The 20106-nt window shown below is 34.8% G+C and overlaps 1 protein-coding gene across 1 annotated transcript in view; it reads left to right on the top strand.

The window, feature by feature from the left end:
• Positions 1-20106, top strand: part of Hpse2 (heparanase 2 (inactive)) — a 905948-nt gene that overhangs the window by 108872 nt on the left and 776970 nt on the right. Inside the window, exon 3 of the mRNA XM_023709036.1 lies at positions 15089-15250. Coding sequence (XP_023564804.1) covers positions 15089-15250 — 162 coding nt within the window. The remainder of the gene's footprint in view (positions 1-15088; positions 15251-20106) is intronic.

Genomic DNA, 20106 nt, shown 5'->3' with positions numbered 1-20106 from the left:
TAATCTCCTTGATCAGAAAATTTGGAACGCAACTGAGTTACATGATGTTACAGTATAGGTTCACATATGTTCTGAGACTTCACTGACCTTGAAAGGCTAGGATCAAAATGTAAGCTGTCATTGCAGCCCTTCTATTTCTCTAATTTTTGTTAAACCTCCAGAAGAGAAGCTTATTATTACCTTACAACATATGCAGTTGGGTTTAACTTAACTATCTGTCTGAATATGAAACATGTTAGGCATAACATGGAACAGGCATTGTCCATCAAGTATTGATATGTTAAACTTTAAGTCCCTACTGAATATGGAGATAAACATTTAAAAAATGAAAGATATTTAAAGAATATGAATAAATGATTACATATTTTTACACAGAAACTTAGAAATCCAACCATATACAGAATTGTAACAGGACAGTCCTGTGACATTTTTTTCTTCTGTATTTCATTTATTATGCATTAAAAAGAAAAACACAGACTTTTACTTGAGAGACATTATGGTAATAATTGGTATGTCATGAGAAGTAGTACATATGTAGAAGGCTACAATGACAGGCATTCCAAGCGTGACCATTCTCATACTCATTGCTATCTTCAGTGCAGTTGCTTGGTTCACAGGTATCAGCATGTATAGTCAGGCAGGTTGAGAATCCTACCAATGAACTGCTAGTTTCAAAAACATGCTGATATTTCTCAGGATCATTGCCTTACCCATCTTGTGCATATAAATGTATGGCTTGGTCCCTGTCATGTTTCCCAGCTTTTCTCCTTGCCACCTTCTTGTTGTCCAATCCTCAAGTTCTTGCTTTCCTTTTAATTGTGTTATACCTTTCTATCTGTATTTCTTCTTTTGAGTTCTTAATAGGGAGACTATATGATATTTACACATGTGAGTCTGGTTTATTTCACTTATATCTTCAAGTGGCATCCACTTAAATATAAATGCTTCAACTTTATCATTTTTTTTATACTTGACTAATACTCCATTGTATAAAAATACCACGTTTTTCAACCATTCCTCATGTGACGGGCTTCTTGGTTGTTTCCAAGATAGGGCTGTTACAAATTGTGCTGCTATAAACATAGGTACACATATATCCCTATATATGATGTTTTCAGATGTTCCAGGAAAATTCTCAGTAGAGGAATAGCTGGTTTGAATGGGATTTCCACAGAGTCTGTACACTGATTTCCATAATAGTTGCACCAGTCTACATTCCCACCAGCAGTGGAGAAGGGTTCCTTTTTCCCCACACCATCTCCAACATTTGTTGTTGATTGATTTCTTTACGATAGCCATTTTTTCTGGAGTCAGATGGTATCTCAGTGTTGTTTTAATTTGCATTTCATGGATGGCTAGTGATGTGTAACATTTTTACATATATTTATTTGCTTCTTTAATTTTGTCCTCTGAGAAGTGTGTGTTCATCTCGGATGCCCATTTCTGGATTGGATATTTAAATTTAGGGGGCCTGGCCTAATGTTTTTTAGTTCTTTATAAATTCTAGACAGCAAACCTTTGACTGAGTGCTTCTTAAGATTTTTTTCGAAATTTGTGTGTTATCTTTTCTCTTTGTTGGTAATTTCTTTTGACGTGCAAAAACTTCTCAATAAGAATTGGTCCCAGTTGTTAATTCTTTCAAGTATTACCCGTGCGATTTGATTTTTGTGCATGAAATCCTTGCCTACCCCTATGTCTTCAAGAGTTCCTCCTACTTTCTCTTCTAGGACATTTAGTGTTTCTGCTTTAATGGTTAGATCTTTAATCCATTTTGACTTTAGCTTTATGGTGATAGACCTGGGTCAAGTTTTAGTTTTCGGCATGTAGAGAGCATTTTTCTAGCACCATTTGTTAAAGAGGCTGTCCTTTTTCCATTAAGCGTGTTTGACCCATTTGTTGAAGATCAGTGGCTTAGTGTGTTCATAGATACCCTTGCTTTTTATAATCTATTCTATTGATCCTCAAGTCTATTTCATTGCCAATAGGATGCTGATTTTATCACAGTAGCTTTGTAGTAAAATTTCAAGTCACGAATTGTTATACCTCCTGCCTTGTCTTTGTTACCCAGGATGGCCTTTGTATCTAGTGTTTTTTGGTTCCAAATGAATTTTAAGACCATTTCTCTAGTTCTGGGCGGTATCTTGATGATAGTTTGATTAGGAGTGCGTTAAATCTGTACAACAATTTTGGAGGTATGGCCATCTCTACGATATTGGTTATTCCTATACAGGAGCAGGGAATATCTTTCTATTTTCTGAGATCCTCTATGATCTCTTTTTTAAGAGTATTGTAATTTTCCGTGAAAAGATCTTTGACTTCATTAATTAGATGAATTCCACGGTATTTCATTTTCCTCTGTGCTATTGTAAAAGGTATTGTTTCTCTACTTTCCCTCTCAGTGTGTTTGTTATTTATGTAGAGGAATGCTATTGACTTTTAGCTATTGAGTTTGTATCCTGCTACGAAACTGAATTTGTGTATCAATTCTAGTAGCTTCTTGGTGGAGTGTTTTGGGTCTTCCAAGTAAAGTATCATGTCATCTGAGAATAATTATAATTTAACTTCTTCTTTACTTATTCTTATTCCTTTTATTTCTTTCTCTTGTCTAATGGATGTAGCCAATGATTGCAGATCTATATTGAATAGGAGTGGTGATAGAGGACATACTTGTACCAAATCTGAGAGTAAAAGATTTCGGTTTTTCCCCATTTAGAATTATGTTAGCCATTGGGTTGTCATAGATGGCTTTCATCAAATTGAAGTAGAGGCCATCTATTCCAATTTTCTGTAGGACTTTGAACATGAATGAGTGTTGGACTTTGTCCAAAGCCTTTTCTGCACCAGTTGGGATGATCATGTGGTTTTCAGATTTGGCTATGATGATATAGTGTATTACATTTATAGATTTGTGTATATTGAACCATCCTTGCATCCCTGGGATGAATCCTACCTGGTCATTGTGTAAGGTCTTCTTGATGATTTGCTGCATTCTGTTTGCTAGGAACTTATTGACGATTTTTGCATCTATGTTCGTGAGGGAGATTGGCCTGTAGTTCTCTTTTTTAGTTTTGTTTTTCCCTGGTTTTGGTATGAGTATAACACTTGCCTTCAGGAATGATTTTGGGTGAACTGTTTCCTTTTCAATTTCTTTGAAGAGATTGAGGAATGTAGGGATTATATCTTCTGTAAATTATATTTCTTGTAGAATTCATTTGTGAATTCGTCAGTACCTGGACTTTTCTTTGTCCGCAGGCTTCTTATGACATTTCCTATCTCATTGGCTGTTTTTGGGTTTTTGAGAGTTGTTATATCTTCTTGATTCAGTTTTAATAAGTTGTACATTTCTAGGAATATGTCCATTTCACCTGTATCTTCTATTATGTGACTGTAAACATTCTGAAAATAGCTATTGATAATCTTTTGAATTTTACTGGGTCTGTGGTCATTACAACCTTTTTATTAATTATTGCTTGCATTAGAATTTTTTCTTCTTTTTGATGAGGTTAGCTAAGGGCTTATCAATTTTATTTAATCTTTCAAAGAACCAGCTTTTTGATTTAATTATTTGAACGTTTTTCTTCATTTCAGTTGAATTAATTTCTACTCTAGTCTTTATGATTTTTTTCTGTCTTTGGGCTCTGCGTTTAGTTTGCTCTTCCTTTTGTACATGTTAGTGTTGCAGCCTTAGGGCATTTATTTGTTCCCGTTTTGTTTTCCTAATGTATGAGTTCACAGCTATGAATTTCCCTCCGAGAACTCCTTTCATCGCATCCCATAAATTCCGATTATGTTGTTTTGTTGTGTATTTCCAGTTTCATTGCACTGTGGTCAGAAAATGTGCATGGGATAATTTCTGTTTTCTTATATATATTTAAGCATGACCTATGGACCAGTATGTGGTCTATTTTAGAAAATGACCCATGTACAGCTGAGAAAAATGTTTATTTGGGTGTGTTTGGGTGGAATACTCTGTATATGTCCACCAAGTCCATTTGTTTCAAGGTCTTATTCAGTTGTGTTATTTCTTTGTTAAGTTTTTGTCTCATTGACCTATCTTTTTTGGATAAGCATGCGTCAAGATCTCCTGTTAAGATTGCGGTATTGGATAATAGATTTTCATGTCCATTAAGATTTGCTTTACATATTTGGGTTGCTCCTGTGTTTGGTACATACATATTTATGAGTGTTACCTCTTCCTCTTGAATTTTTCCCCTAACCAGTATATAATGGCCTACTTTATTTCACTTGATCATTCTTGGTTTGAAGTTGAGACTGTGTGAGAAAAGGATTGCTACCCCTGCTTTTTACTGAGGTGCTGGAGCATGTAGTATTGTTTTCCATCCCTTGACTTTCAGCTTATGAATTTCTTTGTGAGTTAAGTGTGTTTCTTGTGTACATCATATTGTTTGATTTTGTTTCCTAATCTAATGTACCATCTATTTCTCTTAATTGGTGAATTGAGTTCATTTACTTCGATGGTTATAATTGAGATTTGTTGACATATGATTGACACATTATTTACCTGTTGGTGTTTACTCCTTTTTGTCCTGTGTTTAATTTTTTCCCCATTTTAGTGGGTTCCTTCTGTTCTCATCTGTATAATTCTGATCATTTTGGTCCCCTCTAGAACATGTTTCAGTAGTTTGTGAAGGATTGGCTTTTTCATCATGAAATTCCTTAGTTCTTCTTTGTCATTGAATTATTTCACTTCTCCATCAAAGTTCAGAGAGTTTTGCAGGGCATAGTAGTCTGGGCTGGAATTTGTTTTCATAGAGGACTTGAAGTACTGTGCTCTATCCTTTTCTTGCCTTCATGCTTTGTGAGGAGAAGTCATCTGTAATTCTGATGGGTTTTCCTCTGAATGTGATCTGCTTCTTTTCTCTAGCGGCTTTCAGTATATTATTCTTGTGCTGGATTTCTGCAATTTTGACTATTATATGTCTCAGTGTGTTTTTATTTGGATTGAAGTTCTTTCACGTTCTGTATGCTTCAGTTATCTGAATGTTCGATTAATTCCACATATTTGGAAAGTTTTCTGCTATTACTTCTGCCCGTATTCTTTTTCTATCATTTCATTGACTCCTCCTTTCTCATTGATGCTTTTTGTTCTCACCTTGTTCCTCTCCGCATGTTCTTACAGGTGGTGAAATAGTTTGTCCTGCATCCTAGTTTTTTTTTTTTTAAGAGATCCTTTCTGACCTGTTCATTAGCTGCACCAGTATCTTCAAGATCTGAAACTGTCTTCACTTTCACTCAAACAGTTTTGCAGGCTTGTGATTGAGATTTTAAGTTCCTCTATATCTCTTTGACTCTGCTTCATGCGATCTATTTCTTTCCTGTATTGCTCATTCAAGGAATCTATCATTTTTCTAATCTCTATTTTTTAAAATCAATATCTCTTTAGAAACAGTTATTGTTTTACTACTGAGTTTTTTTCAGATTGGGTTTCCTCCGTATGTTTCTTTGTTTGATTCTTTACTTCAGATGCTATTAATTCAGAGATTTGTTTTTTTAGTGCATGAATCATTTGTGCTGTTGTTTATTTACTTCCCACGCTATTAATTCATACATTTCAACTGAGCTAGTGTCCTCTGCACTTGTTCTGGGTGGGCTTGAGGCCTGAGATTGCATTTTGCTCCTTTGTCATTTTGTGTAGCACTGACATCTGACCTTTGGTGTAGAGCTTTGTTGCAGTTCTAACTTTAACACCTAATGAAATTTTGGTGCAGATCTATTAAGTTTAAGTTTATGCAGTTATGCCTGTCTTGGGTCTAGCTGTTGTGTTCAGCTCCTTCCTGCTGCAGCCCTTTGACGTGAACCTGTTGTGCCCCTCTGTTGTTCCCTTAGCCCAGGTGGGACAGGGGAGCCCCGAAGCTCTCTCACACACTAGCTGGGCCTCGGCTTGGGCTGGATCTGGGCATCCCAAGATCATCACTGAAGTTATGGTTCACTCAGCAGGCTTGGGGCCGGGGGCTCTGGAGGGTTGGAGGCATCCCGAGGACACGGCAGCTGATTTCACTCATGTGGGGTGTCTGGAGTTCTGTGTTGGGTGTGCCATATGGTACTGAGGATCTTACTGGGGACCTTGTACTTTCCATGCAGATGCGTAGACCATCACACTATCTTTCCCAGCCCAGCTTGCCCTAATTTTTGAAAATCTCATGATCCTGTTTTTTTGCATTGTTTAAATTGTTAAGAAAATTAGCATAAGTTGCAGAAAAAATTTCCCTTTAGGCTTTGCTTTTTTTTTTTTTTTTTTCGGAACCAATGATTGAATCAGGCCCTTGCACTTGCCAGGGAAGCACTTATTCTACTGAGCCATCTGCCTGCCTCCATTTCAGCCATTTTTAAGTATATGGTTAACTGTTTCTGAGTTGTTCATATTCAAGTCTGTCACCTCAACCCCTCTTCTAAGCTCATATAGTGTATTTTTCATTTCGTTTATTCTGACTTTCAACTCGGGATAGTCTGATATCTTTCTTTCTTTTTTGTTATTTTATTGAGAAACAAATAGCAGTGAGACTGTTTCGAAACCAATTACTAGCACAATTTTAATAATTAATACATTGCATATTGTTGTCTTAGTTTTTGTTTATTATAAAAGATTCAGACATGATATCCTGTCCACAAAAGTATTGGAAGAAATCTCTCTATTCATTGAATTGAGAGAATGCCGTTGTGTATCCATCCTATGTATTTGAGTATAGGGATACAAAATATTTGTTCATTTGTATTCCCCTTTGTTGTTTAGTTTTGTCAGAGAAGGGTATTCCATTGTCATTTGAATATTGTCAGTACATAAATTCAGTAAAATATTCCAATATGGTCCAGTAGTCTATAATAGTAGTGGGTTTTTGTAATACTGGCAATGTCAGAAGTTGTTGACTTGAGCTTTTTACAGTTTAGCATATTAATACTATCCTGATTTTGTTATAGAAATAAGTTTCTATTTTAATTTTGTTTTCCTATTCTTTGTTATGTTTCGTTGTTTCTTTTAAATATTCAGGCATAATTATTTTGCTTTTTAATGCATGCTTATAAAATTGTCTTTGAAATCTTTTCTTGGATTTCCCAGAGTTCTGTTAACTTTTTTTTTTTAAACATGAACTAGTGCCCTAATGCCCCTTTGTTGTGATGTGAACATTTCAGATGCCTCAAAGCCAATCTAGTTTTTTTAAAATTGTGTGTGTGTGTGTGTGTGTGTGTGTGTGTGTATTAGAATTGTTGTTTTGTCCTTTTTAGTGGATCTTTCAGACTTAACCCTTCTTTTCTGCACAGTTTTCATAATTTTAAGATTATAAGAGTGAATTACAATTATAAACTTTTTTTTATCTTTGGACACAGGGTCTTGCTGTGCTTTTCAGGCTGGTCTTAAGCTCACTTTGTATCCCAAATTGGTCTCAAACACACAATGATGTTTTTGCCTCAGTCTTTTCACTGCTGGGATTACAATTGTGTGCCCCCATGCCCAACAAGAACTATAAACTTGATTTTAATTTTATAATTCTTTTTTACTTTTAAGCTTGACTTCTTAGGGATTGTTTCTGAGTGTTCATAGTTTACTGATCAGCCAATCATTGTTTATAGGTTGTGTTTTATTTTTTCCATAATTTTATTGAGAAACAAATAGCAATGAGACAGTTTCAAACCAAATTGGTAGGACAGTTTCAATAATTAACACATTGCATACATTCTTCCTAGTGGTTAATTGCTGTACAAGATGTGGACATGATATCCTGTTTACAAACATTATTAGAATAAATCGCTCTATTCATTAAGAGAATTTAACTATATATCTATCCTAACCATTTTGAATACACAGATACAAAATGGACATTCATCTGTACCCCCTTTTCTTGTTTAGTTCCGTTATTTAAATATTATAGGTGTGTTAACTCAGCAAAATATTCTCAGGGTCCATTAGTCCATGGTAGTATTGGGTCTTCCGCTTGACTGGCAATGTCAGAAATTGTTGACCTGAGTCCCCTACAGCTCAACATAACATCATGGCTTTACTTCTTATACTTCATTTTAATACTTTTCTGCTGGATGGTTAAGATCAAGGTAAAGCAGGACCTATGCAAGAAGAGTTGTAGCTTTTGGGTCTGATAAGGTTAGTGAAATTCCCTCAGGATTTATCCTGAGATCCTGTATCTCAGATTGTAGAACCTTTGTGAGTATCATCCATGTAGGTTTTGTTTTAGACATAGAGCCTTACACTTTCTGCTGATGCATTTCTGTGTGGTAAACACATTAGGCTTTGCGACAACTTGTAAGTCTTCCTCACCTGTTACTTTGTTTATGGCCTCTTGGGTTTCCCTTGTGTTTGTGTGGAGTTTTCCAGTTAGTTATGTGTCAAGAACTTAACTTATGTTAAGTGTCCATTGCATGTGCTATCCTACTGGTCACTTTGTGTGACGCTTATATAGCTTGTCTAAACTGCAGAAACTCCTTGTTAAAATGTTTGGCTGGTCAACTGGTATTTTCCGTGTTATCTCAACTAAAACTACAACTTTAGCCTTAATTGTGAGTTATTATGTGTTAGTTAACTCATGGAAAGGAAGATCTAAGGAAGAAAGAATAAAGAACACAATACAAACACTTCCATACTTAAATATCCAAAAGTAATGCTAGACACTAAATGGTTCTAGAACTTTAAGTACAAGATTATCTCTTCCTTGTTATATCCTTCAGGGTACACTTGATGTCTTTGGGGATCCTTAAACTATGTAGCAAGGAAAAGACCATGGGAGAACATGAAGAAAGGCCTATGGATAAATTTGCATTTGGGCTGAAATGTAGAAATTTGATTATAGAATAGAATATATACTTTGATTATAGAATAGCAAATAATATCATCAAAAGTGAGACAGCTTGTGCAATGAGCTAGTGGCTAGCACCTTCCCAACTAGGTGGGTCAGGGGAAAAAAAGCAAAGGCACAATTTAATATGTGTGTCTATAATTTAAAGATTATTTGAAATTATTGCTAGTCCTATGGATAACCCACTATTATTATGGAATACTGGACTATATTGGAGTATTTTGCTGAATTCACGCATCTACAATATTTATTTTATTTTTTGTTCTATTAATAAAGTTTTATTAATACTTCACAGTAAGCGTATTTTAGAAGACATTGCTAACACAAAGAACTGAACAAACACAGGTTTTTTTGTCATGTAATCGGAAGTTCTCTAGCTAAAAGCAAGACCAAACAAATAAAGAAACCCTTCTTTTGTTCAGAGTAAACTGTTAAGTTTCAAAGAAACTTGCTTGCTTTACTTTTCTGTCACTCTGGCAAAGCAACTGTGATGATCAAGGTGCAGTAGGAAAGGCTTCCTCATCTCACAGTTTCAGAAGTTTCCAGATGTGGTCTCCTGGCCACACCGCCCTGGCCACACTGCTTTGGACCTGTGGTGAGGAAGAGCATCCCATCAGGAGCACATGATGGAGCAGGATCTTACTTCACATAGCTGGAAAATAGAGGAGACCTTGGGACCGATCCCTCATTTACAATATTTAAATGGCAAGGAAATACCCATCTCTGACACAACTAAACAAAAAAAGGGGATAGAAATCAAGGACCATTTTGTATCTGTACATACAAAATCATTCAAGATAGATATGCAGCTACTTTCTCTTAATTCAATGAGAAGAAAGATTTGTACTAATAGTGTTTGGTTAGGACATCATGTCTGTATCTTGTACTATCAATAACACTATGAAGACAACAATGTGCAATGTATTAATTATTGAAACTGTCCTATTAATCGGTTTTGAAACTGTCTCATTGTTATTTGTTTCTCAATAAAATTAATTTAAAAAGATTATTTGAAATTCATATCTAAGTCTTCTGGCATTGAACCTTTTTCTATTATATGTGGTAAAAACACAAGACAACCCATGGAGCCATAAAATCCTTCAGTAAAAAATTGCTTCACAGGGCTGGGGAGATTACTCAGTAGAATAAGTACTTCCCTGGCAAGTGCAAGGGCCTGAGTTCAATCCCTGGTTCCTGGAAAAAAAAATTGCTTAGAATTGTATTGTTATTTAGCAACAACTTTCTGATATACTTATCATAACCTGATAGTAATTGCTAAACCATGCCTAATATATTCCTGTCACTGTTATAAATTCTTTAAAAATAAAAAATAAAAATAAGCTAGTAGCATTTTAATTTTGAAAAGTTAAGACATTGAGAGGTTTTACTGTTTGTCCAAGAGTTGTCTGTTATTCAGACTTGGATCATTATGGGGATATAAATTTATACTCATGTGAATTCAAAACCTACACCTTTTAACAGTTCTGCTATATTGGCTTATATAAAGTACCCAAACCTGTACCTGGCAGATTTTAATTCCTTTACTGGAATCATATCATCAACCAAGTGCCTCTGTTACTTGGTCTCTGATGAATGTTTTCCTGGTTTGAAAAATCCCCTTCTTCTCAAGTAGCCTTTTTCCTTATTTGATTGATTCTGTTTGTGCAAAGTTTTCTCATGTGGAACCTGTGATATTTGTATTTGGACACTCTTAAAAGGCTGGTAATCTTTGTTTTGTTTTCCAGATCAACACAGCATAAATCAGCTTTCTCTTGTGCATGAAACAAGTTGTGTTTTGGTTTTTCTTTGCCAGGATCATCACTTATGTTTTTTGTTTCTGGTTGTGTTGTTGTTATTTTAAAAAGCTGACATTGTTTATCATCTCTGTTGTTTCTTTGGGGATGTTATAGGTCAGTGGTGGTGAACTTATGGCATGTGTGCTGCAGTGAGATGTTTGTCATCATTGAAAGCTCCAAAGGTTCACCATCATTGCTCTAGGTCATAATTGTACTTCTGAGATTATCATATCTAGAAATAAATACAATATCACAAAATGTGGTGCTAATAATAATAAAAATACTCTTTATTGCACTCTTATGTGGCATGCATAGAGCAAAATATCTGATTGATAACAGTATATGAAGAAAGTAAGGTTTTGAGAGATATTTATCTTCTATTTGTATGACTAATAAGCAACTACCAGACAAGAATTTGAACTGAAATCTGCTTGTACATTAAACTCTTCAGTGTGTTGCAGTTGGCTGGCATGAAATACAGTGGCAGTTATACCTTCTGTATTCTATGTGCTCATGTTCTATTAATTTAGACTAAGATTGCATTAATATTTGTGGCAACAATATCATAATATAATAATATAAGTCAGTGACATATTAAAGTTGTATTCAACTAAAGCCTACAAATTTTAATAAGACCCTAAATACACATGCTTTTGTCTGGGGTGGCCTTCTCATATTACCTCATAAAATTAATTTCAAGTATAAATGCAGGGCTTTATGCTTATGTTTTCATTTTCTATCTTGTATATTTTGGCCCAAATTTTCAGGTTGCCAATATGATTTCTAATTCTGAGTCTGTCATCAATGGTATTAACTCTTTCTCCAGGTCCTGTGCCTCTTTGACACATATCCTTACTTTATGTTTAGTTAGTCATTGATACAGTTTCAAACAGATGTGTCAGATAAAGATTTTGTACATTACATTTTTTTTTCTGAGCAGTTTTGAAAGGTACTTTTCTAAAATCTGCATATTATATTGGGCTATATCTTGGTCTTCTTCCTTAATATTCTTAAGAAAATAATGTGAACACTTTAGTTCAAGAATCTGTATAATGGGTCCAGGGAGATGGCTTAGTGGAATAAGGCTTCCCTGGCAAGCACAAGGGCCTGAGTTCAATCCCCGGTTCCACCAAAAAAAAAAAAAATCTGTATAATAATGATAATATGTTACAATTGTTAGATGAGAAATATTTTACCAGGTACTTTACTTTTCTAATTAGACTTCTATCAGAAGATGCTAAGATAGTTGATACTCCACATTGTTTACAGTAGGTTTTTTTTTTTTAATGTATTTGGCTGTTACAGGTTCTCACCATGCAGCTTGGACTCATAATGATTCTCCTGTTTTTCAGCCTCCCCAACATGAGATTATAGTTGTGCGCCACTGTGCTTGAACTCTGTGGCCTGCTCAGCCAGCTCTAGGGGTGGGGTAGCACAGCATGTGCCATGGATCGAACCATGGTCCCTGCACTTGCCTAAGCCTGCCTAAGTAGGCACTTTAGTCCACTGACCTATCTCACCAGCCCTACAGTAGATTTTAATACAAGCTTTATCATCTTTTAAAAAAATAATCTTTGCTTCTTTCCAGATAGACACTGTGTAGTATGCCAGTATAACAGTTAAATTTGGCTTTGATATTTTAGTTCTTCACTTTCATTATTTAATGTAATTCCATTACAGTAAGTGACTGACTTATAAACATTTGAGTTGTGAACTTGCATAGATACCAATAGACCTTGTGTTTGATTTTCTTATGCTTTACTTGTATATTGTGTTAAAAGTGTAGAAGATTCATTTTATCAGACTTATGAATGAATCCAACTTATGAATGTAAGTTGAGGACTTACTGTATTAAAAATGTTAAGCTCCAATATGCAATGTATTAATTGTTATAGCTTTGTTACTAACCTATTTTGAAACTATTTTTTTCTCTTTAAAATAAAAAAAATTAAGCTCATGGGTTTCTAAATAACAGTAATTTCTCAAAATACTGTACTTGTCTTTAAAATTTTTAGATCTGGAGACTGATGAGGCTATGTGAACATGAGCAAATCACCTAAACTTTGTAGGTCTCAGTTTCTTGATATATAAAAGAGGGGAAAAATAATAATTTTTTTATTACAAGAGCAGGGTAGCATTGTAAAAGTAGGTAGCTGATTATTAGTGGCTTACATGATGTCTTGGTTACTGTCTTGTTGCCAGGACAAAATACCTAACACTAACAAGATGAAGGAGAAAAGGTTTATTTTCACTCAAAGTTTGTAGAGGTTTCAGTCCACAACTAATTCCAAGACAGGGAGGAATGGCATAGGGGCATGGTAGAAGAGAAGCACTCTATGGCAGGCTAGGCTGAAGTCAGAAACTCTGCTTTCCAACTTTCCCTTTGTATTCCATATAGGCTGAAATGTATTGGTTGGTGCCACCTACATCCAGAGTATACGGCTTCCTAAGAATCACACCCAGAACTTTGCCAAACCAATCAGCGGATTATTGCAATTATCATGCATTCTTAATCCATATTCACACATCTTAGGTCTAGCCACCTCCAAAAATCCTCACTGATGCATGCATGAAGCTTTGGGAGGACATCTAAATATAAGCCATGACACATGGATAATGTGTTTGTCTTGATAAAAAGACAGTCTAGTTAATAAAGATGAGTTTAGAAAGTCTTTAGGTTATTCCCATGTTTTTGGTGTCATATCCTTAGTGTTTAGTTTTTTCCCCTTACTTCTTGACACATGACTACAAAATAATATAACTAAGACTTTATGTATATGCTTGATGTGTAAAAAATAGGAAGGAGTAGAATAAATGGGAAAGATTGGTTGTATATCAGTGAGGCCCTGATTTTTAATTTGGCAGAGAAGGTGACCCTTGGGATGTCTTTCTGTAACTCATCAGTCAGAACAATGTTACATGGACACTGTGCTTTAAGGAAAGTTAGGAAATTGTGTAGTATGGGTTTCAATCTCTATACTAGAGGAAATCAAGGAAAAGGAATTGTGTTTGTCTTTGGATCAGCCAGTCAACAGTATCTGTGATATCCTTTAATAGGTGTATTGGAAAGATTCAATGCGATATACTATTTAAAAAGTTGTGTATAGTTATATGTAGCTTAAATAATAAGTGATTCATTCCTGTCTCCTGACAGTTTTGAAAATGAGCGTGTGTATCATTGAATTAATTCATTTTTACTTTGTTTTAAATTTTTTTTGTTTTAATTTGTAAAATGAACATATTTATGCTTTTGGGAAACATGTTAAATGATTTTTTCTTTTTGAGGAAGCCTGTTTTAGAGAGAGTATATCTTCTTTGACTGAAAAATCATACTGAAGTTTGAAAAGCAGCATGTTGTTAATAGGAAAGTAGGGAAGAGGCAAATGTGCAAGTAACTCTAGGTCTCTTTTTTTATTATTTGTTTATTTATTTATTTATTTTTCTGTGTGTGTGTGTGTGTGTGTGTGTGTGTGGCCAGCTCAGCCCACCAGAGGGCGGGGCTGGCTGGCATGTGGTGCTGGGGGACCAAACCGCGGTCCCTGTGCTTTGCTAAGCCTGTTCTAAGTAGGTGCTTCAGACTACTGAGCCATCTCTCCAGCCCTCTAGGTCTCTTTCAGTTGAGTTCATTGACTCACATTTTTTTTTTCTGTATCTACTTTTTTAAAAAATTTGGTACAAGGTCTACAGGGTCTCACTATGGAGATCAGACTGGTAATGATTCTCCTGTTTTCAGCCTCCCAAGTGCTGGGATTACAGGCACATGCCACCACGCCCAGGCTTAATAGCTGTCTCAGCACGCCCCAGGTGCAGGGCCAGCACGGCACACCAGAGATCAAACTCCAGCTGCTGTGCTTTGCCTAAGCAGGTGCTTTAGTTCTTTGAGCTGTCAGGCCAGCTGTGGATTCACAGTTTTTATTGGGCTAGAATGAAGTTATTTCTGTAGAGGTATATGAAAATTAAGAAGTCCTGACCAAGTTACCACTTGGCTGGTAACCATAACTTGGATGGAGTATTCTGTCTGGGAGATTAATTTGAAAGTAGGCCAAGTATTTGGAATGCACATAATGGTCCAATCACCTGGTTCTACAACATGAGATAGAGGAAATTATCTTCATAATCACTAGTTTTCAAAGTTACATTATTATTCCCCATGGAAAATAATAAAAAAGATTGAGAAAAGGCCACAGAAATAAGGGTAGAAGTAAGAATCTATGAGTAAAATCTTTAATGAGGTTAGTGAGACATCTTCAAAGAATTTGGAAATAACTAGAGAAACTTGCAGGATGTGTCATAGGGTTGGAGTCTCTTAAGGATTATTACTTCTGCATCTCTTCAATTGGATGAAAATGCTGGTGGTTTATAAAATTTGTCATTTTGAATGAAATAAGACTACGGTATGTTTTTTTTTTTCTGCCTGCCTTTTTTCCCTTCTTTCTTCTTTTTTTTTTCTTTTTTTTTTTTTTTTTGTAGACATTGTTCGAAGTGATGTTGCCTTGGATAAGCAGAAAGGCTGCAAGATTGCTCAACACCCTGATATAATGTTGGAGCTTCAAAGAGAGAAGGCAACTCAGATGCATCTGGTTCTTCTAAAGGAGCAATTCTCTAACACTTACAGTAATCTCATATTAACAGGTAAGGCTTCTGGAGTTGGCTAGAATCCTGGAGCATTATTTCAGTGACCTTTGTTAGATAACAAGTTGATGCTTCAGGGACACTAATGTGGATTTCAGATGACCCCACATGTTTGTCTTTACCCATTATATCACATTTTTAATTAGGACTCTTGTTTTCCTATAACAAATATTTCTTATAGTTTACAGATATATTTTGGCTCGAAGTTATAGGCAATTCAACATATTTTCTCAAAAGACAGAACCAATGAGGACCCAATGAAACTTTGTTAAAAAAATATGACTTTCTAGATGTGTGCCAGAAGATTTGAAAGAGTACCTAAATTTGGTATCTTTTAAGAAGCAGATATTTTCTTTTGTCTTTGTATGTCCTTCTATGAACCTAGTGAATATAAAGAAATATAAAAGAGATACTGATATTCAGAAGATCTGAGACTGTTCTATTCTTGATGATGTCTGAAAATATCTGAGAATTTGATTTTCTTTTAAGAGTACAGAGACTGTGAGACAGCTACATATTCCCTTACATCTGTAGTTCCATGAAGAAAGCAAATGTGTGTCAGAGCTACAAATAGATACAACTTTTTGTAGGGCTGGCTGAAAACTGCTGGTAAAGGGCATACAAGTCACATTCATTTGTTAAGTTTTGGAATAGGCTGTATATAGTCACAAACTCTAGTGTGAGAAACAGAATTTGAGATACACTGAGAAGAGCAGTCTAGGTTACTTCTACTTTCTCAAGAGCATGCAAGGCATATCTATTTATTGATCTGAATGAACTTTAACAAGTTAGAAGTGTGTGCTTTCCCTTATTTATGAATATTAAAAAACAAAAGGATGCAGTATCTGACAGGCTATGAGCATCTCACAGAGCTTTTATGTACTCCAAGTTAGAAGAATTTTTAAGTTTGTATATAGACTCTTTGGTATTTCACCAGGAATTGCTGAGTGGCAACCAATTTGTTTTGTTTTTCAGAGAGAATAAGATTTTATCCACTTTTCCTTTTTTTGTTGTTTGTTTTATTTTGTTGTTTTTGGAGACAGGGTCTCACTTTGCAGTTCAGGCTGACCTTGAACTCACAGCCATTTTCCTGCCTCAAGCCTCCTTGTGCTGGTGTTACAGGTATGCACCATCATGCCTAGCTCCACTTTTCATTTTGAACCTGGTGCAAAACCCAAGGGCATGAGAAAAAAGCCAGGTTTAAAGTGGCTTTGGTGAAAAGAAAAGAAGATTATGGATTTTATAAACATTTATCCTGCTTTTTGCTGTTTGCTAAGTCATTAAGCAGGGAAAAATTAAAAGTAACTTATGCCAGTGGATGTATGTCCCCAGTGCAGTTAGTGACACTGAGTTTAAGTGTTTGGAAGAACATAATTTTTTCTCTAAGTTTCTTCAGTCTTAAATAAATCTATATTTATATCAATCTATCTGTATATATATTATCTATATCTATATCTGCCTATACACCTTTCCAATTAAGGATTAAATATGTTGTTCTACTCTTATTTTAATATTTTTAGGCATATATTATTACCCTTTGTTCTTTAACATAACATAGAAAAGCCTTAGGGTAATTCTAACCCTAAACTGGATTCGTATTGTGGCTTGAAGACATATTATCTTTGGAAACGCAAGTATTCTATTGAGTTCAATGGAATCTTTTCCAATTCTCAGTAACATAATCCCTTTGGATGTTTATTCACAGTTCAAAATGTTGGAATCAACATTGTCAACTTTTACCCTGACAACTTGCTTACTTTCTACTAAACAAACTTACCCTAGAGAAGAGCCTTTTTCCTGCTCTCACTTCTCTCAAGCTGCTTCAAAGAGTTCTCAGGCATTTTCCACATTTTTCATTCAAATGCCTGTGCAGAGGTGGTACCTTGCAGCACACAGAGCATTTGGTGTGCTGTGGCTTGTTTACATGAAAGTTCATAAAGTTTTGGTTCCAGGTGTTGGGAAGAGAAGGCATGATTTCAGTTCAGCACCAATGACTAAACTATTTTAATGTCCTTTAACTAAGCCTTTGATTTTACACAGTGTGGTTTTCTAATTGTTATGAAGTTTAATCCTTGATTTCTTATATAAATCTTGAGAACCTGGTCTCCAGACAGCTAAACATAATATTTAAACATAACTAAACTAAGTTTTGTAAATATTTCCCTTTTCAGTGATGAATGTATATTGGTAAGGAGGGTGAGGTTGAAGGAGCAGAGACCTTTCCAATGAAGTGACTTTCTTTACCAGTACATTCAGAACACCTACTCTCGTAACTTCTGGTTGGTGATACTCTGCTTACTTTGTATTATTCTGGCATGTGTGAAATATTTACAATGCAGTATTTATGTAGGAATATGATGGGCCAAGAAATTGGGCCACTAAAATCTCAGAAAGATCTTTTCCAACCCTCTTCCAGTTATTTACAGAATTTTGTATACATGAGTAGGAGTATATAATTGTTTTCTAACTAGTTAGTGATATATTCTTTATTTTTTGAGATGGTACAATCAAGATCCCATATAGTAAAAAAATTAACAATGCATTTGAAATGTCAGGTGCTTAGAAACATGTCTTCACCATCACAAGAACGTACTTATTTTATGTTCCCTTTTAGCTAATATGACTGTTAGCTGTTAAGATACGAGCATGTTTGTGCACCATACATTTCAGCAAATGATATTTTCAAAATAGCTATTCTTTATCTAAAGGGGAAGGTTATTCTAGCTTTGCACGTCTTTTAATCACTTGCTGAAAGAAAACAACTCTACAGCCAATGATAATGACAGTTAATGGAAATCAACAAAACAGGAACTATAATATACACACAAATACACACACACACACACACACACACACACTTTTGAAATAGTCCTCAGTACATATACTTTTAAGGAAGTGGATTGTTTTCATGTATTTCTGCATAGTTTGACACATCTTAATATTCTTATGTGAATATTTCATATTGTGTTGGAAGTAATTTTATCTTTACCTAGCATAGAGGGTTTTTGTAATAAGCTTGAAGGTCACTGGGGTGATTCCAGTAGAGCTGGAAATATTTAAAATGGTAATGAGTAGTGTGACATTTTTCACAATGATTCACTGATGTGGGTATACATGTTTGTCCTGCAGTTTTCTGGATATGAATATTATCATTATGTATGTCACTGATGGAGTGGTAAATGAGAGCAAATGAGTGAGAGAATTGGCAGAAGCCTTTAAGAAACAACAGATTGATGTCTTATACTTATTTGTGCTTTAATGATTCTTAATATAATAATGATGTATAAATTTGTTAAAAATATTATTTTATATACAAAATGAATTAGTTACTTGATCATTTTTTTAAGGAACAATATTAAGATGTTTTAAATAATTTTCACAGGTTCATATTCAGTCATTTGTGTTCTATCTCCTCACTTTTCTTCTTTTGAAGGTATAAAACAAACTTTTCTGATGGATACCTGTATTATAATAAGTAAAAAATGAAATTTAAGTCAGATTTAAGAAGAAATATATTTTGTAGGATTGTTTAGAACAAAACTCCTGGAGGGCAAGAAATATGTATGTAGCATTTTGGATAATATTTAGAGCATGATAAATGATTGTGAATGGAGGTCAAGGTTTTAATGATGTGTTTGTGTTGTGATCTAGTCAACCTTTAATATCCAGATGCTTGAAACCATGAAGGCACTATAAATGGATGGCATTACTCAAAACATACTCCATTATGACTTTGTGAGGATTCTTATGTATTGTCTGTCATTTGGGGGTTTGAATCTTTTTCTTTAGTCATTAGACTGAACTAGACTGAGATTTCTGTGGTCTGCTTTCTTGTTATGGTAGCAAATGAACTGAACAAAATGTTTTGCTTTTTCTGTGTGGCAATAGGTTGCTATAAAAAGATTTGCCAAAAAAAATTTACTAACAAAGGATTTGGTAACTTCAATTGTGCCAAATGGCACATAGCAGTGAACAAGAGCTGTTCTTTTAGTTCCCAAACTATCATGCTCAGAGAACTTTCTAGTTAGCCATAAGGCTGCCATAACTGACCAACACAAATAGAAAACTATCCTTCATGTTGAATTCTTTCTTTATGCTACTTTTCTTGATCATTCTAAAGAGATATTTTCTTCAATTTCTATTATTTAACAATTGTCTATTCCATTAATTTGGCAATTTCTATCAATACTCATTGATATCAGTAGTTTCAAAATTAATTTTGTTAGTGGTTCAAAACATCATTGCATTCTCTAGATGTCTCCTATAACTTTTCGGTAGAGTTATCTACTCAGTGTTGTTTGTGAGATTCTGAATCATTCGTTTTCTATTTGCCTTTATTCTCTGTTTACCTGTGTTTTCTTCTTCCCTGTCCTCACCTTAGACTGTTTTATAAATTTATCTTTAAAAAGTATAGCATGAGATACATTCCATATTTTTTTCTACTTTAACCCACATGCTTGGAGTAGTCACACATCTTCTATTTGCCATGTTTTCCTTTAGCTCATTGTAGTCCATCTTTAAAACTTTTTTTTAACAGTAACATCACATGTTATATTAGTTTGAGGGGATAAGGAAAATATAGCTTGTTAACTTTTGCTTTGTACTACTGACACATAAAATTAACCTTTTCACCATCCCTGTATTTTAGAAGTAACTAACCAATAAAATCTCTGTATTAATGTATTTATAAATGTTCAAAACACTAAGCAACAATAATTATTTAAGAATACTTCATGAGGGGTGGGACGGAGATAGCTCAGTGGCATAAACACTTGCCTAGCATGCACAAGGTCCTGAGTTTGATCCCTGGTACCAAAAAGAAAAGAAAAGAAAAGAAAAAAGGTAGTGAAAACATA

This window comes from Octodon degus, unplaced genomic scaffold (assembly GCF_000260255.1).
Source record: "Octodon degus isolate 3935 unplaced genomic scaffold, OctDeg1.0 scaffold00010, whole genome shotgun sequence".
NCBI classification, from domain to species: Eukaryota; Metazoa; Chordata; class Mammalia; order Rodentia; family Octodontidae; genus Octodon; species Octodon degus.
The sequence above is the reverse complement of the archived record's forward strand: the minus strand, read 5'-3'. Positions and strand labels throughout refer to the sequence as shown.